This window comes from Parasteatoda tepidariorum, chromosome 1, assembly GCF_982258835.1.
Source record: "Parasteatoda tepidariorum strain Cologne lab strain chromosome 1, Ptep-v5.0, whole genome shotgun sequence".
NCBI classification, from domain to species: Eukaryota; Metazoa; Arthropoda; class Arachnida; order Araneae; family Theridiidae; genus Parasteatoda; species Parasteatoda tepidariorum.
This window is the reverse complement of record NC_141755.1, coordinates 3,511,877-3,536,011: the sequence shown is the minus strand read 5'-3', so window position 1 is coordinate 3,536,011 and position 24,135 is coordinate 3,511,877. Positions and strand designations below refer to the sequence as shown.

The following is a 24,135-nucleotide window of genomic DNA, read 5'->3' as shown; positions in this document are numbered from 1 at the left end:
TGGCAGACGACAATAACAACAATATTTCTTTTTTCTATAGCTGAAGGAATAACTGAATGTCAAGAGTCATTTTGAAAGCATTGAAATATATTACGTTTAAGAATAACATATTTAAATAATATATTTCATATTGTATGATTCATTGTTAAAAAATCGCTTTATTCTGTCAGATATTTTTTTCTTTGAGAGAGATGATTTGCAAATAGCATTCTGATGTATCAATACATTCTGAAACTTGTGGCGTTAATCATTGGACGCTCAAAACATGTCTATTTTTATTATCATCTATTATTTTTTAAATCAATGAAGTTTTTATTTTTTAGAAACAGTTTCTTAGGATTATTCATTGAATAACACAGTATATTAAATTATTTCACGCTATATTAACATAAGTTTAACTTAAGATAGAGGTATACGTTCTTAGATTGAAACAATAATAATTCGTCACTACTTTCTAAAAAAATCAATGCAAAGCAATTTTTTTTACTGCTAACCTTAATAACAGTTTTTAAGGACATAAAAAAAATTCCGTTTGCCATTGAAATTTCAAAAGTCGAATGTGAATATGGAATACCCCTAGAACCAGGAATCAAAATTAAATAGCTATTTAATTTTGATTTCGATCAAGCACAGCTATTTAAAACAAGTTAGCATTTTCGTCTTACTTGGAGTTGTTTGAAAATATATTTTTTATTTATGGATTCCAAAATTTATTCAACATATATTTTAGGATATACCTTAGGCGTACTTTGATCGAGTTTCTTTTTACACCCTCATTTGCTTAAAATTATTAAATAATTTGCTTAAAATAAATTATTCAAGCTATATGATTTAATGCATTTTTAGTATAATAGTAAACGGGACTTCCATCGCATATCCTTAACCTTGATACCGCTACCATTAAAATAATGTAATAAGCATAGATAAAAAATAATAGTTACATCTTTCTCGTTTTAGCTTTCAATGAATAATATGTTTCGTCCAAACAGATTTCAATTCTAGAAATAAAGAAATTATTGAGTGGGATCCTTGGAGCAATATCATTCTTATTACGAAACATAGGAAAAATAGGTATTCACAGATTCTGTAAAAAGTATGTTAACCTTCTCACTACTTATTTTAATTTACCAAATTAAGTTCAAAAATTGCGTATTTTTTATTGCATTTTTCAAATCAGAAGATAATTCTGAAATTGGCACGACTTTGGAATCCTTATACAAATTTCAATTTTTAGTATTTGCTGTTTAACAAAAAGAAAAAAAACATTTTTCCAAAAACAAATTATGCTAAAATAGTATCTTGGGAATTGTACTAAAGTAGATATATAAATTTAACAAAAGCAAATTTTTCAACAGAAAAACGACCTGTATACCTTAAAAATCATTTCCTCGGTCTGTTAGTTATGAAGTTAACTTTAAACAACCTTAAATTAAGATGAGGTATAAATAAAATGACTTCATACACCTCAAAAAATTCATCACTCTCTTTAGATGAAATAAGGTAAATTTTTTATACTTCATAAATACCTCTTTTGTTACAAGTATCAAAAAAACAATCTGGTATACCTTATAAATCGCCTCATCAGTCTGGCTCATATGAAGTTAATTTAAAACAACCTCAAAATGAGCTGAAGTGATGTAAAACAACCTCGTGCACCTTAGTTGCAACCTTTATGAGGTATAATTATGATTGTTTTCTTACCACCCTCAAATATACCTCAAAATAACCTCAAAGCCTCAAAAATACTTCAAAACAACCTCAAAAATACCTTACATTTTCGTAAAGGTATTTACATATTCGTAAAGGTATTTCGTAAAGGTATCACATTAAATTCAAAACATACTTGGACTCAAGTAGTATAATAACTTACTCTAAACATTAAAGCGTTTAGAACAACAAAAACAATTTCGTAAACAAAGTCATTTGTACTTGCAAAAAAAACTAAATATATTTTATATGAACCTAGAAAGAAAAAAAAAGTCTCAATTTCTAACATCAACTTTCATTCTTAATTTTGGAATTGCTCTTCTTGTTATTTTTATTCTGTTTTTGCGCGAAAATCAATAATCAATCGAATTTCTAATATTTAATGTCAAATTTAACCAAAGCGCATTATGTATAAATTGTAAATAGATGTAAATAGTATTTATTAAATATATTCATTCATTAAACTACTCATTTCGTTTCAATCCTACGTCTAACTTTCGACTACGAGAAACAATCCAAAAGACGTTTTTTGATAGTTGTCTCGTAGACGTCTACTAAGGTCCACCAAGTGCTTCATCCACGTTACGTCTACCCTTGTTATCTATAAGACATCTATACTTAAGCCATTGTGGTTTATCCATAAATACCGACGTCTATTAGACGTCGGTATTTGATCCACGACGTCTAATGGATCATGAGACCAAAATCTGGACGTCTACTTAATTATACTGTATGGGTCGATTTAACGCAAAGCAAGTATTTAACTCAACCGTGTGTTCAACTCAATTGAGTTTAAAAATTTCACTCATTTTTGAGATTTAACTTATTCATTTTAAATGAGTTAAAATATCCTGTTTATATATAATTAGATCTAACTTGGAATTGAAGCTGAAAAGGCGTCTTTATATTTCCATGATAAGACCAATACTAACCAACGCTTCACTTGCCCAGTGCAATAAATCACTTGCTCAATATTTGCAATTACTTAAATCGCCTGCTCAAAATTGCAATAACTGTCGAACAAATAGGAATTTCGAAACAAACAAAAAACTCTCGTTAAAGTTATAATTCAATATGATCTGATCAGCCTGTCAAATTTCCACTCTGTAGCTTGCATTTCAGTGGACGACCACGACTTTTTTTTACTGCAAATTTAACAGTTGATAACTCTGAACTCATAATGGTATCAAAACTTTTTTTTTCATTAAATCGAACACCTTCGTAATTTAAAATTTCCAAGTCTTATAGATTTGAGCAGCAGAGCAAAAGGTAATGCAAAGCGAAACAAATGGAGGGTAAAGGCTTTCGGACAAATTGAAGTTTCGAAGGAAAAAAACTAGGTTAAATTCATAAACAAATATGTCCCTGGCAAATTGCCAAATTTCAGCTCTGTAATTGCATTTTCCTGCAATCTGCAGAGCGGTGCAAAACATCATTTGAGTGCTTACGATCATGTACGAGAAGTTGGACGATTGGAAGCATGTTAAAGAGTCACCCTTATGGCCACAGTAATGGGAGTGTCATCTCGCTAGTAAAAAATGTCGTTGAAAATGGAGATGCTATGGGAAAGCATACCGGTGGTAGGAACACCGCAACTCAAGAAGATCGATATGTATCCCTAATGCCAAAGAAGAGCACAAAATGCCCCTCCTAGTAAGATAGCTGCAGACCTTGTAACCACAACCGGTACATGGGTTTCTGCTAGAGCAAATTCACGGCCAAATTGTATGCACGGAAGCCTGTTCGATGCATCTCGCTTCAAACTTGCCATCGTCGAGAGAGATTACGTTGATTTTATATGCTAATATAAATACCAGGACCGGGATAGCCTGGATGGCAGGGCACTAGCCCCGTGTCCAAGAGTTCGTGGGTTCGATCCCAACCTGCTGAAGACTGCCCGTGTAGTAAATGGTGACTGATGCACGTTAAATCTGTCGAGTCACACAGTCCTCCATGTTCCCATAACAAATCATACCTCTGGAGGTACTGATCCAGGAGTTTCCTTGTCCCAAAAATTGGGTCGACTGTTCAACAACGGATATATATATATATATATATATATATATATATAAGGCCAGAGCCATGATAGCTCAAGGGATAGAGCGTTCTCCTTCCAATGAGATGAACAGGGTTCGAATCCCAGCGATGGCTGGTCGATACGAAGTCTGCATCCGGCTTACACTGATCACTGTGCTCACTAAAATATCCTCAGTGGTAGACAGAGAGTCCCCTTGCCGTCAGGCTAACCGTAGGAGGTTTTCCTCACCATATAAAGCAAATGCGAGTTTGTTCCATCAAAAAGTCCTCCACTAAGGCACATTTCACATGGGATCTATTAGAAAGGAATGTAATTTGATGACAAAATCCTTAGCACTCGATTGTGAACTAGAAGCAGCTGCTCTACAGATAATTTATACCAGGTATCCAAAAAGTAATTGGATTCACATATGACTCCTGCAGAAGAAATATTAATCTCCTAGCTTCTGAGGGAAGGACTGTTGTTCTGCAGTGGTTTCCATCTCATGTAGGAATAAATGGTAACGAATGGGCTGATACATTAGCAAAGAAGGGAACAGAGATTTTGCAGGCAGGTAATGCCAAAGTACCATTTTCATCAATTAAAAGAATTATAAAAAATACTGTGAAGAAAAGCTATGATGCTAATTTAGTAGAAGAAATGAAGAATAAGAAATGGAGGTATTCAATTAATAAAATTCCAAACTCCCCTAGATCCACTGCAGTGGCGGCGTTCCGTCTGGAGACTGGACATGACTGCCTTGCTAAACATCTATACAGAATTGGTATATTTGGCAGTCCTATGTGCACTTTGTGCAACCAGAACTTTGAGATGGACAAAGATCATTTGCTCAGTTGTTCTTCATTAAATGAAGATTTATTCAGTCGATATTGGCGAGCTAGGGAGTTGATTCAATTGGTATCCAGCGACTGATTCTCGTTCATGTTTAAGTGGTTCATGTTTGGCAAGTATTTATTGTTCTTGTTATTATATTGTTCTTGTATTGTTCAATGGTTCAGTTTTTGTTTTATATACTCCAATCTCATGCATCTTCGATGCATGGGGGCCAATGATGTAAAGTCAAGTGCTTTTGCAATAAAAAAAAGGGGCACATTTCTCCCGCTACTTGATCATGGAGTTCCCTTGTCTTCTGGATTGGGTTCAAAATTACAAGACTACGGAGTTGAACATTAGTAATCGTAAACCCAAAAATTGGGACGGCTGTTCAACGACGGTTATAAAAATTATAACTTAAAATATAGTTTAGTGAAAATAAAAAGCTTTTTTGATCTAATTTTTTAATGTTCAAAAATTCGAGCTCAAACATTTTGCAAAAAATTAAAATTATTGATTGACATTGGTAATTTTTATCTAGGAAGAAACATCTCACCAAATTGATGATTTTCAAAAATTTTTTAAAATATTTTAGCTATTTTTCTGTTTGAAAAACCAATAATTCTTACGGCAAGATGGTAATTTAACGATAGATATAATAACATATATCGTTAGTAGTATATATAATTAATACAGAATAACTATTCTTAAACCATATATTTCTTAAAATACCAGATGACCTTCCATTTCAACCCATCAAGACATTTTTTTTTCTAAAATAAAAATAAAAAACAAGTGTTTAACAATTTTACATAAGGAATCTATCTTAAAAAAAGGATAACAAAATCATACATTTTAACCATTCTAAAAAAATAGCTGTAAGACCTGGCATAACTAAATGATTTGTGTATAATGTAAACAATTATAAATAAGAATATACATAAATTTATTACAAAAAAAAATTTTATTAGATATACAGAACACATAAATATATTAAATGGGTTCAATTGAGGCATACAAAAGTTTCATTTACAATAATTACAAGATATTACACATGAGTATAAAAAAAAGTCACTGGTAACTCACAAGGGAAACTAGGGAAGTGTGACTCGTCAATTTTGAAATAAACTAGTAGGATGTATGCCTTATGAAGAATAAATTTAGGGGGCAACATTCGTTTCGGCCCATAGAGGGCCTATGAGAGATAAAAAATAATTAAGTATGTAGAAAAATCGGTATTTCATTACTTCAAAGCAGACTATTAGTTATTGTAATTATCTCATACTCCAATTAATTTTGTGCTACTTTCACGTACTATATAATGCATATTTATTGTCAAAATTGATTTCGAAAATTTTATATATCTGTAGTTTTTCAGAAAAAAAAATTTAAAAAAAATTGGCATTTTTTAAAAAAAAAAATTTGGCATCAAATTTTTTAAATTTTTTTTTTCAAAAAATTTTCCAATATTAAAACTAGTAAACAGTATTAAAACTAGTAAAAACTAATTTTTGAAATATTTAACTTTAAAAGTTGGCATTAGCTAGGATATCAGGTATAAAGATAATTGTATGAATAATATTTCAAAAATAGCAATGTTTGGACAAAATATTAAACAATTCACAGGACAATTTTGTTTTATAATTTGTTAATTTTTTGGCAAAAAATTTAAACTTTTCTGAAACTTATTTTTTTTTCTCATTTTTTTTTACCAGTTGTGCAATAAAAAAAATTAAGAAAAAAAAATGTGTCTAATAAAGCGACAAATACTTACAAATTTTGTTTATATAGTACGGTTGACCTTTCAAGAAAAAAAGAAAATCATTGAAAACTGAAATATTTTTTTAAGTTCAAATTTCCCGACAAACAAATTTGAAAACATTTTTATAAATGCAATTTAATTTTATGCAATCACATAAATTATTTAAGATTTTTTTGCAAGATCTAACAATATGAAAAAAAAATTTTTTTTTTATAAATCACATTTTTGGATACACATTAAATATGAAAAAATTCCATCAGTTTGGGAAAATGCGTATTATATTTCGACTCTCATATAAATGAAATTTATTACTGTTTACTAGTTTTAATATTGAAAAATTTTTTGAAAAAAAAAATTTAAAAAATTTGATGCCAAATTTTTTTTTTTTTTTTTTCTGAAAAACTACAGATATATAAAATTTTCGAAATCAATTTTGACAATAAATATGCATTATATAGTACGTGAAAGTACCATAAAATTAATTGGAGTATAAGATAATTACAATAACTAATAGTCTGCATTGAAGTAATGAAATACCGATTTTTCTACATACTTAATTATTTTTTTATCTCTCATAGGACCCTCTATGGGCCGAAACGAATGTTGCCCCCTAAAATTATTCCTCATAAGGCATACATCCCACTAGTTTATTTCAAAATTGGCGAGTCACACTTCCCTAGTTTCCCTTGTCAGTAACATAAAAGAAAATTCCAGTCATATAATACAAATTCGAACATTTAACCCTGCAGTGCAAAAATCAAAATTATATTTCAGATTAATGACAAATGTTAAAAAAAATTTAGCACAAAAATGTCTCAAAAATCCCCTAAAGTGGTATTATTTTGTCACTTTTCAACAAACACTATTGAAATACATCTATTCTATCATGTATGAAAATAATACTAGAACAATTTCAAAAATGATACCCCAAACATATTTTCCTAGCAAGCAAACAAACATTTCCAAAGAATATTCTTTAAAAAAAAAAAGTTCAGGAATTATATGTTTTCAGAGATATTTTTTACTCATCAGTAACTTATTCGTAACGTTTGCTACTGAATAGATAAACCATTAATAGAAAAAGGAATTACTAACAATCTGATTTTTATATTTATATATCTCAATACTTAGTGTTACTAAGAGGCAGAATTATACAACCTTTATAATCTTATAGCTTAAAAAGTGTGCATGCATTAATGGAGAATTCAGTTTGTTCACAATAACATTACAATTTGATGTTAAATAATATACATGATTATCCTATAAACGTTTAAATAAAATAATATATATTAGTAGTCAGATTTCGCTAATAATATGCGCATAGACGTGTATTTGATTTGATTTTCACACTTCAAAAAGTTTACCAAGAGTAAAAATATTATTCCTAAAATATTTGTTACATTTTTTTCCTGCTGATGAAGAAAGATAACCCTTTCGAAAATCAACCATTGTATCAGTAAGACTCATTCATTAATTCAGGAAACTAATTGCTCAAACATTGCGAGTAATTACAGCTAAAAGGTTTTGTTTTAAGATAATCTGTGTGGTAAAATGACAGTCATTTACAAATGTTTTGAAATTCATTCATCTATCTTAAATTTCACTCCTTAAAAAATGATAGAATTACTGACTGAAAAAAATGTTGTATAACACCGCCTGTGGTAATGTTCAACTTTTGTTAATGACAAGAATTGTTGTGTTCAATTTTTGTTAGTGTTAATGAGGAACAATTTTTGGCAAAAGAACTATACAGAGTAGCAGTTTTGGTAACCAAATAACTGCAATTAACAAAAGTAATAATTCAATTGAAGCATCTCTTTAAGAAGTTCATTTTTTATGGTTTACCTAATTCTTTTTAGTGATCATTTAACTATCAACCCTATTTACCTCAAAAAGAGATAAAATGGGAAATAAAAGTATACTGTTTTAGTATAGTATGTTTTTTTAAGAATATACTTTTCATGTTTTTAAAATAATAATTAAAAACTAACTTCCATAATTAATTTAAAACAATAGACGCTGATATGAATACAATTATTATGTAACACATTTTTTTATAAAAGTAAAACTATTTGTAAATAATTTTAATGAATATCAGGTATAAGTTTTGATCCAAAAAAGTATGGCACTGTAATATGACAAAATCTAGTTCAATATTTTACTTTATTGCTAACTCGATTTTCATGCCTGCATTTGAAACTGAGTTTGCAATTTAAATTATATTCCATTGAATAACGTTTGTGTAACTGAATGCACAAAAATTATGAAAGGAACATTTATGAAACATTACAAATATATAATTTTTACCTTTTTTGTGGTTCAATTTAAATTGGGCAAACATGTTTGGGCTTGTCTAATAAATCAAAATCAGAAACTTCTGACTAATTTCCATTTAAATTTGATAGTTCTAAATCACTACATAATTATCGACAATAGTTGATAATAATTTTTTAATCAACTTTACAATCTATCACAATAAAACAATTTTAAACAAATTTAACATTCAAATTTAAAAAAATAACAGTAACAACTGAAAACTAATATAAATATATTCCTCATACTTCAATGCTTGTTAACTATAAATCATAAATTATTTTTATATACACATATTAAAATTCCTACTACAGATACTCTTAACTTTATCAATATGACGAGAGCTGACTACACTAAACATTTAGTAATAGATCATAAAATGATATTAAAATTTTAATTTAATTGCTAATAACCTCGTAATTATTGAATTGGAATTAAAGTAAAACTATAACAAAACTATAAATTTCAAAAAATTAAAATTATAATTTTTGAACTTTTAAAACTAACATACTTACTTTTTTTAAATATTAAATAAAATATTATTATTGCAAAGAGTTAAATTGTATTAAGAATGAAAATTAAAAAAAGTTAATTAAATAAACATACCACCAGCATTCATTTAGAAGATAGATACAAACAAACCAAAAAATTCCTTTTATTTTAAGATAATAATAAAAAAAAAGGAATTTCAATCTTTGATACTAAACACTTGAACTATATATTTTTTAAAATGATTGAAACTGCAATTATAAATAACTTATTTACATGCAGCAATCAAAAAGAAAAACATTAAAATTCTTTTAACTTAATCTTTTACAGCAGAAGTTTGTTGTTCTTTTAAGGAATCTACAGTAGATAAACCTGTTATATTTGTATCATTGAAAGAGCTTGAAGGAGGATCTAAAATAGATTTGCCTGATAAATCATTTAAAGAGCTTTTAGAACTTTGAGACTGAGCAAGATCAGAATGCACAGGTGTTAAACTTGAACTGATGCCTGAGCTAGAAGAATCATCATTTTGTGATTCGTCACTATTATATTTAGAAGCATCAATACTTGTATCTGGCTGTATAACACTCATATTAGACTCCTCATTGGTTAAGTCTGAATTAAAGAAAGGCGGTGTTTCTTGTTGAGAAATGAAAGTTCGTTGTCTTGGAGGGAGATTATTAGGTATTGCTCTAGGAACAGAACTCAAATAATTCACTGGTATTGAACCGGTTTCATTTTTCTCATTACAAGCCAATATCCAGTTTTTTCTCACGGTTCGCATTTCTAAAACAAAAATACATTTATATAAATATGATAACATGAATACTAAGGCAACACTCTATTACACACTAGGGGGCCCCAAAATGCCTCACCAACCCCCGACGTTTCTTTCGCAATAATTATTGCTTCTTCACTCTAAGAAACTAGTTATAAAATTACAGAAAAAAGTACTGCCAACCTGAGGGCAACATCCGTACCATAAAATACATTTTTACTATAGAAATTTATACCGTAGTTTTTACAGTAATATTTATTTAAATTACAGTGATTTTATAGTAAATCTTACTGAAAAACATAGTCTATAGTTGATATTTTGTTCCGCGATATTTCACAGCAAAAAGTACTGACACAATGTGCCAGACACACACCAGAAAATTTTTACAGTACTGGTAGTAAACAATTTTTCTACAAAAGAAATTATAGCTATTTCTAATAAATAACTTCTGTTTTCGAATTAAATAGGGGCTGCCCATAAACGACGTCACACTATTTTTCTGTAGCCTTTGTCACAAATTTCTCAGTCACTAGCAAATGTGATATAATTTTCTATTTGCACAAGTTTTTTTTTTTTAGAAAACTAACACAACTTAGACTTAAGAATAATAGCAAAATTATTTTTAAAAAATATACCTTCAAGATCTGGAGGGAATAATATTAACTTTTCACCAGCTTTAAAAGACAGTTCTCCTGGCTGAGTAGCTACAAAATCATATGCAGCATATGATAAAGATCTTTTCCCTTCTGCATTAACCCACATTTTGGGGTCTGAAAGCAAAAATTCATATTTTATTTTAATATTTTCACCATTTAATTATGTTTAACTCTAATAAGAAGACAATTACACAGTAGAAAATAGTTACCTACTTATGTAGTTTTTTTATTACTAAAAACAGGAAACTGCAGTAAGATATGAAAATAAGCCAGACTTTTCAACAAAAACACCATAAAACATGAACTTCAATAAGGAAAATCAAATGTTGTTTCAAATAGTGAAATTATCATTAAATATTATGTTTCAAAATAATATGTGAATAAAAATAATAAAAAATGCACACAATAATGAAAAACTAATATTCCTACTAAGTAATAAAAGATAGACATCAATTTCAAACAAAAATCAAATTAAATCAAATATTAAGTAAAATCTGTGAATATTGTAGAAAGAAATATTTCAATCAATTTTTATCATACTCTGTTTTGGATGCAAGAGAATTAAAAAAAAAGTTTGAGGATCTAAATCCTCAAAAAAAAAGAAGATTGTATCTATATAGAAATCATTCGGAAATTTTTAATACTACGGGAAGATGAGTGCAAAATTCCTGTTTAAGGAGCTTGTTTTTCGTTTCTGATTTTGTAACTTACAACTTGACTGCACAAATTACTTAGTATGTTTAAGGTTATACCCTCAAACAATTATAACTGCATCATGATATATAAAAAAAATCACATTATCAGAATAAAAGTTGTCTCTGAGTTCTGTTTATTTATTTCTGCATTGTTATTTGAAATTAAATTCAACTTAAAAAAAAACAAGAGGCACAAGAATAGTCTGTGATATACTGAAAATGAAAAAAATATACCTATGTTTACTTATAAGTAATTTTAAAAGATCATAAAATTTTTAATGTGCTTTATGAAATAACCATGTTAAATTATATATTCAGACTTTATTTAAAAACGCATGAGAATAACAAGAGTAATTTTGTAAGCTATAAGAAAAACTAACTAAGAAAAAAACACCCAGTGGCTGAGTGGTAGCATGTCACAGGTCCTTGGTTCAATCTTCAGGCCGGAGAAGAGTTACTCAGCCTTTCATCCCTTTAGTAAGTCGACAAAGGGAATACTAAGCATGTGGTTCCGCGGTCGGCTGACCACCCAACCGGAACACCTGCTCTTGCACCCCTGAGTTCAAGGTCAAGAAAACTGAGATGGGCACAGTAGGCCTTGGCCCTCTATAGACTGTTGCGCCACTGAGTTTAGTTTAGTTTAACTAAGAAAGAAATTTTAATTTAAGCAATAAATACACACTAATTTAAATTCTAACAAAAGATTTTCAAAATTGATAATACTGCTCAGTTTGAAAAGTGCCTTACTAGTTATACAAATATTGAAATTAAAATAGAATTTCAAGTAACTTAATTTTGAGAACAATTCCAATGTTTTAAAATACTTAAAATTCTTATCCCTTTTCATAAATTTGAGTCAGCTGAAAATGTTCAACAACAATAAAAACTTTTACCCACTTTAACATAATTTAAAAAAGTTATATTAAAGGATTAAATTTTATTTTACAAGTTACATAATAAACTACTTTATTTTAAATGCCAAAACTGCTGAAAATTATAAAAAACTGGTATAGTTCGCAAGAAAAAACTTTCAAGAAGCTTATTATTCTCTAACAAAAAGTGGTGCAAGTGGAGTGTTATTTCTCAAAAACTAATAAGCGAATTAATTTTAAATTTTAGATTTAGCAATTTCAAACTACTACAGTGTAACTCTTTATATGCATAACGCAGCAAAAACTTCTTCACCATTACATTAAATAACAAAAAATAATAAATTAACTTTGACAGTTTATTATAGAAATTATTTTTCACATGAAACTATACTCTGGCAAATTATTTTTATAATTTAATGTTAAAAATTTTTCTTTTTTAATTTGAACAATTAATTCAGTAAGTATAGCAAAAACTGCAAAGTGCTAAAATAATATTTAAGGGCTCAAACTTTAGACTACTTTCTTAATTAAACAATAGAGGATACATTGTTAAATTATGACTAGCCCATGTATTTTTTAGGGACGAAAATCTAAATCCTGAGAAAATAAAAAAGCATATTTATTTAGAAATATTGTGATCAGTTTTTGATTTCTCAGCTAGACCAATCAATCATCTTCATAAGTGTATAGAAAATTATAAGGGTGTTCCTAAACCTGCTAAGATTGCAATTTGGTACACTAAAAACCAATTACTTCATAAAAAGTTTTTCTTGACATAAGAAAATTATAAAAATTAAATATTTTTGCAGCAAAAAAAACAGCATTACAATAACAAAAAATAATGCATCAAAATCATGAGGCAACATATGATACTTGGAAAATATGTGAAACAAGAGGATTTACATTAATTTCAGATAATTTGCCTGAGAAAGCTAAGCACAAATAAAACTTTGGGAGGTTGCTGTTACACACCCTGGCAACAGTGTACATAACTCTTCAACTTTATTTAATTTTCATTTGTTAATTATATTAAATTATATTATTTGTTATTTTATTAAACATTAACTTATATAAATAATAAATTTATTTAAATAATAAATTCATTTAGCCTAAATTTAAGTATGGCTAATAATACATTTGTTTGTTTTGTATTGACATCATTTAAACTATAAGTTTAAAAGAGCATACTAGACATATGGTAAAAGTCTATATTATACTGGTACAGTCATTGTAAAATTTTTCTATTTTTGAGTGACTGATATCATTATTTACTCTAATTTATTAATTTACATAAAAGTTAAACAAATTGTAAAATAATGACAAACTATGAAATAAAAATTTTATCTCTGTTTTCATTTGTGCTGAAAGAACAACTTTTTTTTAAAAATTCGTCCAATCATTAAAGGATATTTATACAAAACCATATTCCACATATATATAAATGATGTAAACACCTCAAAGGCTATAAATTTTCTCCCCTGATATACATCTGGGGCATATTAAGTTGTGATTTGAGAAGTGGAAACTGAATTTTCTGGTTGAAGAATTTTACAAGAAACTATAGAAAGAATTTAGACTAAAACATTACAACTGGTCACCTCCCTGAATATAAACTTGAGTGGAGAAGATGCTGAGAACTGCATAAGTAAAAGGTAAAAATATGTTTTGTTTCATTAACTAACAATTGTAACACCATTTGATACTTTAAAAAAAAATATGGTTAACGTTAGCTAGAAGATAACTTTATTGTTATGAATATACGAGACAGTTGATACTAGATTTTACATGCTTAATTACTTCATACTATGCTGTTTAATTGCTTCATACTATGCTGTTTTATCAATTAAATTATGCGCCGCATTGTCTTATAATACCTTACCTTATGAATCACAATAAAATATTATAAAACAAGAAAAAGTAAACATCTACAAGCAGTAGCACATAATTAATTTCATGGATTAACCAGAATATATATTGCAATTTTGATAGAAAACAATAACTGAATATTAAATAAATAATCCCAAGAGACTGAAGCAATAAGATATTATTTGATTAAAAGTTTTATTTAATTTAAAAATATAAAAATTATAAATAATAGTGAATGTATTTCAAGCGCTTCAAAATAGACATCCATTTTCAAGACTTGCCAAGTGGGAATGAGAAGAAATAAAAATGATTTAAAATAAAAAATTTAAAGTTGTCAACGAAAAATGGAAAAATAAAGGTGATTAGAAAAACCACAGTAGCTGATAGAGAGAAAAAAAGATGAATAACTGAACAAGAAAAATGACAATGGCTGAGAGGGGCAAATCAGCATAAAAAGCCTTTCCATGAGCTATGGAGAGGTGGTGAATAACTAATGTCCTTTACTAGGGAATCAGCATTCATATGAATGAAACAAGATTACAAGGCATCAAGATGAGCTGCTGTGACTAGGGAAAAAATAATTTCGGCATTGTCGAAAGTGAATTTGTGCCCAAGATTCCAACATTATGCAGAAATTGAAGATTTCTTGGGTTCTTGATATCGTGCATACCTATCGCTTCTTTAAGCCTAAATTTTAAAGCACATCTAGTTAGTCCGATGTAGGTAATCAAGGTCGCACTGACAAAAAATGTGGTAAATGCCCCAGCGATTATGAAAACTAATAGGATCTTTAAGAGACTTAAATTGAATTTTATTAACAGGCCTAAAAACGACTTTAAAACCGAAATGGTATAGGATATAAGTAATGTTATGATAAACGGTAAAGTAATAAGTTTTCAATAAGGATAAGAGAAAAAGGGGCATTTGGGTCTAGTGAGTTCAGAAAGAGCTGAAAAGTTAATTTCAGAGTTCAAAGAAGAGTCATAACAAAGGTTTAGTACGCTGAAAACGAAAGCATGAAATGCAGAAATTTCCTGACAATTAGGGGGATTAGAATTGGCATGAAGGGGCAGAGGGCAAAATGTTTACGATAAACAGAGGCAGAAAGATGATCAGGGAATTGATCAAGAATTGGTAACTGACTTAAACATAACTACCACACTAAGCCTATACTGTTTTCACTTGCAACAACAGAATAAATAGCTAAAATGTAATAAATAGTTAAATTACAAACATAGGACTTCAAGACGCTCTAGCTTAATTAATAATTTTCCAAAGGAGGGTGGGCTAAGCTTAAACAAATTACATACTACTATACATTCTCAATCATGTCAAATATGAATCCAACAATGATTATAATTTACTTAAAGATAAATATCAAATTATTCTAGATTTTCAATTCAACTAAATAGAATGTAAATATATAAATAACTTTACATTTCACAGATAAAACATTTAGAGATACTAACCAAAAGCTTTTTTAACAGCATTTTTAGACAGTAGCTTAAACATAAGCCATGGAGCTCCAACAACAAGAGACAAAAACATGAAAAAAGGCCAAATAGAACCCTTGGAATTTGGAGGATAATTTCCTGTCATGGCTGCTTTGTGTGCTGTTTGCCAAGCCTCTTCCACTGCTGGATTACCTTTTCTCAATCCTAAAACAAGTACATTTTAATTTTTTTTAGATAAATTACCATAAAAACACTCATAAACTGAAATAAAACTTTTAAAACTAAATAAGATTCTTTAAAATTCAGATCAAATTAGCAATCTATACATTTACTTAAACTAAATTATAGATTTATTTAATTTTTAGCATTAACTGTAAATCCAAAAGCTCTAAAAAAACACTTCTAGGATTTATAGTACTACACATGAAAACTTAGTGTTATATTAATAGATAAATTAATTTTTAAATTACTTTTAAGCTCAAGAGAAAAATCAAAAAAATATATATAATTACCATCAGTTTTTAATCATTAACTAATTAACATATATTATTTTCATTACATGCTTCCATTCACTAATAACAAAATTAGAAACATTTTAAATTGATATATTTTCCTTTGATACATTTTAAATTGATGTGTTTTTCCTTTATCTTGAAATTGAATTTACTTTAAAATTATGTCTGAATAAAGAAAAAAATTTGTACATATTTTTATAGACAAGAAGTATGTGAAAATAATTTAGGCATAAACCCACAGAACGGAATTTGTTCCTTCTGCTACAAATACAAATAAAATGATTTTAAATAGGAAAATAATATACTAAAATTAAACTTATTATGTTTTGATTATATTATTTTAGGAAGCATCATTCCGAAATTAAAATAAATTTAAACTTACAAATGATGCTTCCTAAAATAACATAATCAAAATTTAATAGCTTTAAAACATTCAATATTTTATTGACAATTTAGCTTTGAATAAAAATCAAATCCCTTTAAATAAAGAAAAAATTAAATTTAAATTTATTAAAAAAAAATAATAATAATAATTTCTACAATGGCCAATGAAAGAGGCTAGCCAATGAATAAAATTTAATATAAATTAAAAAAATTAAGCCATAAGAGAAAGCCATAATACAAAAGCTACAAACCTAAAAGATAAAGGACTTTCAAACAAAGATAATGCAATCCCTTCAACATGGCTAAAATAGAAAACACTTGTGTAAAATGATCTTTGAGTCTTGAAAACTGATCAACTACGCCAAGAATTGCACTGTAGGAACTATGAACTGCTCCATAAGTTGACTCAAGCATCATACTAATAGAATTCACAATATGCACCACAGATTCAATAGACTCGAATGCCGGTCTCGTACTTTCCTCGGCCATTTGCAAGAAACTGTTATATTCATCATTTGGGCCACCGAAATGCCCATACGGCATTCGGTAATTGGAATAAGGAGAATACATACTGCCGGAATAAAGGCCAGAAGAGTATCTGCTTGGACCGAGTGGACTGTAATAACTGTTCATTCCGGAATACCTATTTATACCAGGGTACCCAGAATATCTGCTGTACCTATTCATAGATGTATTATCATGGCGAGGTGGGAGAGGAGGAGGTGCTGAATTGAATGTTCCACCATTCATCCTACCAGCTTGCTGCAAATATGCTGTTGATAAAGGTGGACCCTGATTTCTGAGCTCAGGGTGTAAGTTAGAGAGACATCCAATCCCTTGCAGAGGATCTACGCCAGCTCTAGAAATAGAAGTGATTTGTTATTCTAAAATTTTTACTCGAAAAATGGAAGTCAACTACCCAAAAATAATTTACCACATAGTATTTCATGAGGTACATGTTAATAGTACTCAATTTCTTGCTAATAATTTAAATATCTTTTCAAAAAAAAAAGTCAAAATTATATTAAAATTAAGAAACATTGAACATTTTCAAAATCATAGTGTTTTAAAGAATAATATATGAACCATCTATCATTATTTTGGTAAAATACTTGTAAAACATCCTTACTAGATCATTCACATAAATCAGTAACTAAATAAAAAAACAGCTTTTTTTTTTTAAATTGAGCAAATAAAAGCTATCAGATTTCAATGCAAGGGAGTATGAGATTTTACTGAAAATCATGTATATACCATATCTATCTTATTTATTAACATCTTCTAAGATGATGAAATAACACTTTATTTATGCTTTCATTTTTTTCAAGTAATTACCAAATTTTAAGTTCATTTAAGACCCTGTGGATAACTTTTACCTTTCATAATTAACACGCATTGTTTTAGCAACAAAAAAAAATTATTACTATTAATTGTCCACTTTGTTTATGAAAGAGGTCAGATTCTCAACTTAAAGAGTTTTTGAAGCCCACTCTAATATGTTCTGATGTACTGCTCAAAAACAGAGAAAACAGTTCAATTGGATTTAATGATAGGAGAAGAATTGAGATATTCCATCCTTCTCTTTTTATTATAAGCAAATGACTAAATGCTCAATTAAAATGTTTTTAGTCCCTTTTTTAGAATACAGGGGTCTGTCCAGGCCATATTTACTACCGTTTAGTAGTACCTTCACAAATTCAACTTTAGGAAAAACTGGTAGCTTCACAAAATACTTTTTCTTAAAATTTTATTTTTATTACCCATAAAAATGCTAAATCCATATTTTTGTGTTGATTTTTTAATATAATTTCTTATTTTCACAAATGGGGTCAAAATTTTCCCAAAATAGGTACCTCTCAGACAAACCTAGACAGACCCCTGCAATAAAACACTGCACTGACTACATATTTTATTGGGACTTCATGATCAAAATAAAAATTCAAATGAATTATACATTTAGGAAGCATTCATGTTAGGGGGCATGTGAATGTTTAGAAACTGCAAGTAAAACTAATTGATTACGCAGGTGCGAATCGCATTGACGTGCAATCACATATGCCAATCGTGCTCAGTGATAATGCTCCATTCGAATTTGAGAATCTGATTGGTGCATTTGAAGCAGAACAATCATACCAAATTCAGTAAGAATTTTCCCTAATATGCCCTTCTTGCCGGATACAATTTTCTGACATGCAAACAAAAGGCTCATTGATGAGATTTTCAGTCAGGGTTTCCGCTACGGTAGCTTTTTTCGCAAAATGCGAAAAGAGCCCTCAAAAATGCTAAAATTCAACAAAGCATTTTCGCATTTTTGCTAAAGGATTTCACTGATTTAATTTAAATTTTGAATATGTTCAATCAAGTGTGAAGGCTTGTATTTCAAGTTTAGAAGAAATAAAAAATGGCACCGGCACTCATTATATGAATTTTTTAGATGATGTGCCTAAGAAGGAAAGTGAAAAATTTGAGTTTCAGGGCCATATAATTTTAGATGGACTGAAACAGAGGGAAAGATTCCGTAATTTGATGCACAATTTTTTAAACTGTATCATTGAAAATATTACTGATAGATTGGGAGATTTGGATAAAATCGAAATGTTCAATATATTTATACCTAGCAGGATGCCCCATAGTTCGGAAGAATTACAGCATTATGGTGTAAAGGAAATCCGTTGCATTTTCAATTTGTTTTCGGAATCTCCCAGAAAAGATATTCAGTTTACAGAAACTGAATTACTTTGTGAATGGGGATTATTTAAACAGATCTTAATGCAACGATGTAAAAACATGTCATTTAATGAATTACTTTTATTTTTATATACCAATGATGTGTCTGAACAGTACCCATTAATAACTTCTGTTATAGAGTATTGTGCAACAATACCAATGCACACTGTTGACTGTGAAAGGGGCTTTAGCTGCCTTAATTTGATTAAAACTAATATTCGAAACAGGTTGTTAATCAACCATGTAAACAATTTGTTAATGATTAATATTGAGGGCCCTGAAAATGCATTTAACTTTCAAGAAGCATTTGTAAAATGGGCAAACATGAAAGAAAGGAAGATTGTTAATTATAAACCAAAATGTTTTGATAAATAATAAATGTTTTTTTTTTTTTTTGTTATAGGTATTCTTTTTGATATTCTTGTACATTAAGCTATTCTTTGTCAGATAACTTACAGTACTTGTTTGATATAAAGTAATTTTATAAGCCTAATGGCATTTTAGCATTTTGCTAAAACTTTTTTTCAGATGTTAGCTTTTTTGCTAATGAATTTTTAGACTCAGCTTAAACCCTGTTTTCAGTTCTTCAAGGGTTCACATTTTTTTTCCCAATGTGGTTCTCATTCACACACAATTTTTTCGCCTGAACATTTTTCCACGAGCAAAAAAAAAAGGGGGGGGAAGAAAAAAAAGCAACAAAAAAAATTCGCTTTCAGTGAGCTTAGTCCTTAAATTTCTAAAAATCACGAATTTCATTTCATTATTTAAAATTGTTTTACTGATAGAATTCTTTAAAATATTTGGAAAAGAATTATTATTAAATAAAGAATAGTGATGTCAGATGAAAACTCTGAACAAGATCGTTCGAAAAGTAGACTGTCAAACATTATTTATAATTCAAAATTTGAAAGAATTCAAAACGTGCTTCAAAAGCTCCCAGTCACAAACCCCAACCAATTTTCAACTCAGTATTTGTTTTTCTTTCGTTTTTTTTGTCCTTTTCTATAAATATAAAAAACAATTTCTTTCAGAAAAGTACAAGATATTGTTTGTTTTTTATAAATTCATTCATTTTATTAAAAGAAAAACAGCTGTTCTTAATAAATTTATTTTATATACGAATATAGGGAACAAAGCTAATTTAATAAACAATATTATAACAGTAAATGTGATTTTTTTAAAAAAGTAACAGAGTGTGATTTTAAATTAAGCATGATCAAACATCCAGATACGTCACAAAAAAAAACTAAATTTTTATTGACATATCCTGTAAACAATCGTCAGTGGCGTAGCGAGGGGTGGGCAAGGGGGGGCATCATGCCCCGGGCTCTACTCACAAAGGGGCGCCAAATGGTCCCGCAAAGCAAAAAATTGCTGGATAATTTTTTTTATTATAATTGATTTCTGGAAAATATATTTTAAATTAGTGCCAGTTTAATATAATAAATGTTAATTCATAAATATTATTCATAATATTTAATTCATATTAAATATTATATTAAATTCATATTCATATTAAATATATTTCAATATTTAATTCACGTCCTTGTCATCGCGCTCTGCTTAGAATAAAAATGAAATATTATTAAATATTAAATGTTATATATAAGTTTAATGTCAGCATAAATTATATTGTATATTTCACTATGTTACTATCTTTCAAGTTCAAGGCATTCTTGGTAAGTAATAAATCAAATAAGATTACTTACTACATCTACTCGACGATTCTATTATTAAATGAATAGAGTATGAAAAAATTTGTTAACAGAAAAATTTGTTATCATATTTGTCACCACAGATTCAAAATGAATTCATTCATCTTCTGGCATCTACAGTTCGAAATCAACTAATAAACGATATCAAAAGAAATAAATATTATGGACTTTTGTTTGATTCAACTCCTGATATCTCTCATCGAGAACAAATGTCCCAAGTCGCTAGGTATGAAGATGCTGATTTTATCAATAAAAAAGTTTCCATCAAAGAGCGATTTTTTGAGTTTTATTGAAATACATGCTAAAGATGTAGTCTCTATCGAAAATACAATTTTAGAGAAATTAAATTACGATGAAATTTCATTAACAAACTGCAGATCACAATGTTACCATAATGCTGCCGTGATGGCAGGTCACACATCTGAAACGCGATGGAGCGCCAGAATACAAGCGGTTATCGTTATCATCTATGGGCTAGAGAATATAAAAGAACTATTAGAAAAATTAGCAGAGCACACTACCACTACAAGTGACAACAGAAGTGAAGCTACAATTCTGTTGCAAAATATACTAACCTTTAGTTTTATAACTTTAGTTCATTTCTGGTATGAAATCTTAAGAAGGATTGATCGTGTGCAGCTCAGATTACAAGATCCTAGAATGAATTTTAGAGAAGTGTTCCATGATCTAGAATCATCAGCGACTGAACTAACCGAAATTTGAGACAAGCTCTGTAAAGAGGCAATAGAAAAAGCAGAGTCTCTTTGTGAGAAATGGGATATGGATACAACAATACGTGCCTGGAGAATTGGCTATGGTGGTCGTTCCGCAGAAAGTGAAATTTCTCGCGTTATGAAAAGCACTCTTGATCGTCTCCAACAAGAAATGCGTACACGATTTACACGATTAAGTGACTTTAGTTTCAAATTTGGATTTCTACTAGACGTTGAAAATTTATTAAACAAGGATAATGTTGATAAAGACCTTGAAAAAAATTGTAAAAATCTGGGTGAATTTTATAATACAGATTTCAATGAAATAGAACTTTTTTATCAAAGTATGTGACAGCAAAATGCTACTCCGCAGTAGAAAAGAAATTAAACCTAAAACTCCATTAGAATTTCTTACTTTTATAATCAATCTCGAATGGAGAGGATGTTTTTCCAAATCTGAGAGCGGCATTTCAAATACTCCTGACTATCTCAGTATCAATTGCTAGCTGCGAACGTTCATTCAGCAAATTAAAATTAATTTTGACAGATCGCCTAAGTGACCTAGCATTTTTAAGTGTGGAAAGAGAAAAATTTTAAATGATCAATTTTGATGATATTATTGATACATTTGCTTCATCAAAAGCACGGAAAATTTAGACATAGTAATTAATTTTATTAATGAATTATAATCATATGACTATTAAATATATATATCTCCTTAGAGATAATAGATATTTACTTTTTTATTGTTTTAAAACTGCGTGTTTTTAAAACATTTCTTTATAAATATGTAAAATAAATAATAGGTATCCTTTGAAGTAATTCTAGATGATCATATACATTTCAAAATCTAGTCTTGTTCTCTCAACTACATTTTTTTTGTCTCAAATTTCAAAGCCTAGCTTGAGTCTATGACTTTATTTATTTATTAATTTGCGAGTACATTTTACATATAATATTATATGGTTTTCGAATGGGGGGGGCGCTAAAAGGGTATTGTGCCCCGGGCGCGAGTTAAGCTCGCTACGCCACTGACAATCGTATATGGCATTTATTTTCATTATTTAGATCAGGGGTGTCCAACTGGCGGCCCGGGGGGCCGCATCCGGCCCGCGCAGCCTTTTTTTGTGGCCCGCGAACTAAAATATATTAGTTGTCATTTTTTGCGGACAATTTTCGTAAAAAATCTATATGGGTTTAAAATACTTTTGTCGTTAATAAAAACCTAATTTCTTCGTTTCTGTGAAGTTTAACTTACCAACGGAGCAAAAAATTTATTTCTCAGGTTTTGCATCCAAGAAAATATTTATTCAAATACAAAAATAATTGTGTGTGTTGCTCTTTTTTATTTCATTTTTTTGTATTTTGTGAATATAATTCTGCATGTGCGTATCAGAAATTTTCTCGAAGAAATTCTCCGATTTAACTTTTTGAAACCACTCATTTAGGACGAAAATATTTACACACACATTTGTAAATTTTAAATGTAAATATATATTGCAGCAGACAAACCTCAATTTTCTCATTGAACATTTTGTGTGCTACTATGTAAGTTTTAATACCAACCTTTTTAAAGTTTTATATCTTAACAATTAGACGTCTGTTGCACATCAATTGTTTAATACATAGGTACACATTAAAATTATTGTAGCCCGAATTTTTATTATTCATTTAACATTTTTAAAAATATTATTAATAACAATTAAATATTTTCAAAAATCTACTTCTTATTTTAATTTTTTAATTCAATACTTTTGTTTTGTACCACTTGGTAAAAATCTGACAGTAATATTTAATGTTCCTTCAAACAAAAAAAACGAGTCCTACATAAAATTTTGACAAAGTTGCGGCCCGCCATTTGATTTGTGTTTTTAATTATGGCCCCTGCTCTCATGTAAATTGGAAACCCCTGATTTAGATCATCATGGTCTAAGTCAGATGTACAAAAACAATTCACTCTTTCTAAGAGATCATCAAAACAAAATTTGAAATAATCATACAAACTATTTTGCTAATAGATAAGTACAAACAGATAATAGTAACAAAAATTTCAAGGAGAACAGGGATTCATTAATTTATTTAACAAGAATTAATAAATGGATCTGTCAGTAAACATTAATTAAAATAGGTCAAATGATAAGCAACATACAAATTTAACTCAGAACTCTTATAATTGAAGCTACGTATTTTGTAATTATTTATATAAAATATAATAACTTCTTAAGCAAGTAAAAAAAAAACAAGTACACACTTACGATCTTCGAAGTTGATTGTTGGTTGCGACATTAGTTGTCTCTCTTTGAGAACGACCAAACTTTGAATTCATTTTACTTTCTAAAGCAGCACATTTATTATTTCATTCCTGTGAATAAAAACTAACAATAGCTAATATTAAAGCTAATTAAAAGGAGGAAAACTTTAAGACTTTCAATTTACATCTAATCTGACAAGGAAAGAAAATACAAGAAATTAGCAGAACAGACGAGATGAAAGGATAAAATATTTAAAATGTTTTTAATAAGTCGCTTATAACCTCTTATGTCTTAAATGTTTTTAAAATTTTATTTCATTAAAACAAGTTTAAATGTACATGAAGTCTCTATAAATTACAAAAAATCAATTCTTAATTTTATTTCTT

At 28.8% G+C, this 24,135-nt stretch overlaps 1 protein-coding gene across 1 annotated transcript; it reads right to left on the bottom strand.

Moving 5' to 3' along the window:
- Positions 1–7,292: 7,292 nt before the first annotated feature.
- Pex13 (peroxisomal biogenesis factor 13) lies at positions 7,293–23,991 on the bottom strand. The gene is made up of 5 exons (XM_016067380.5): positions 23,753–23,991; positions 16,594–17,201; positions 15,459–15,647; positions 10,536–10,670; positions 7,293–9,908 (listed from the first exon to the last, which is right to left on the bottom strand). Exons 1-5 carry the CDS (start codon positions 23,821–23,823, stop codon positions 9,439–9,441), a joined length of 1,473 nt encoding a protein of 490 aa, XP_015922866.2. The 5' UTR covers positions 23,824–23,991; the 3' UTR covers positions 7,293–9,438.
- Positions 23,992–24,135: the final 144 nt, after the last annotated feature.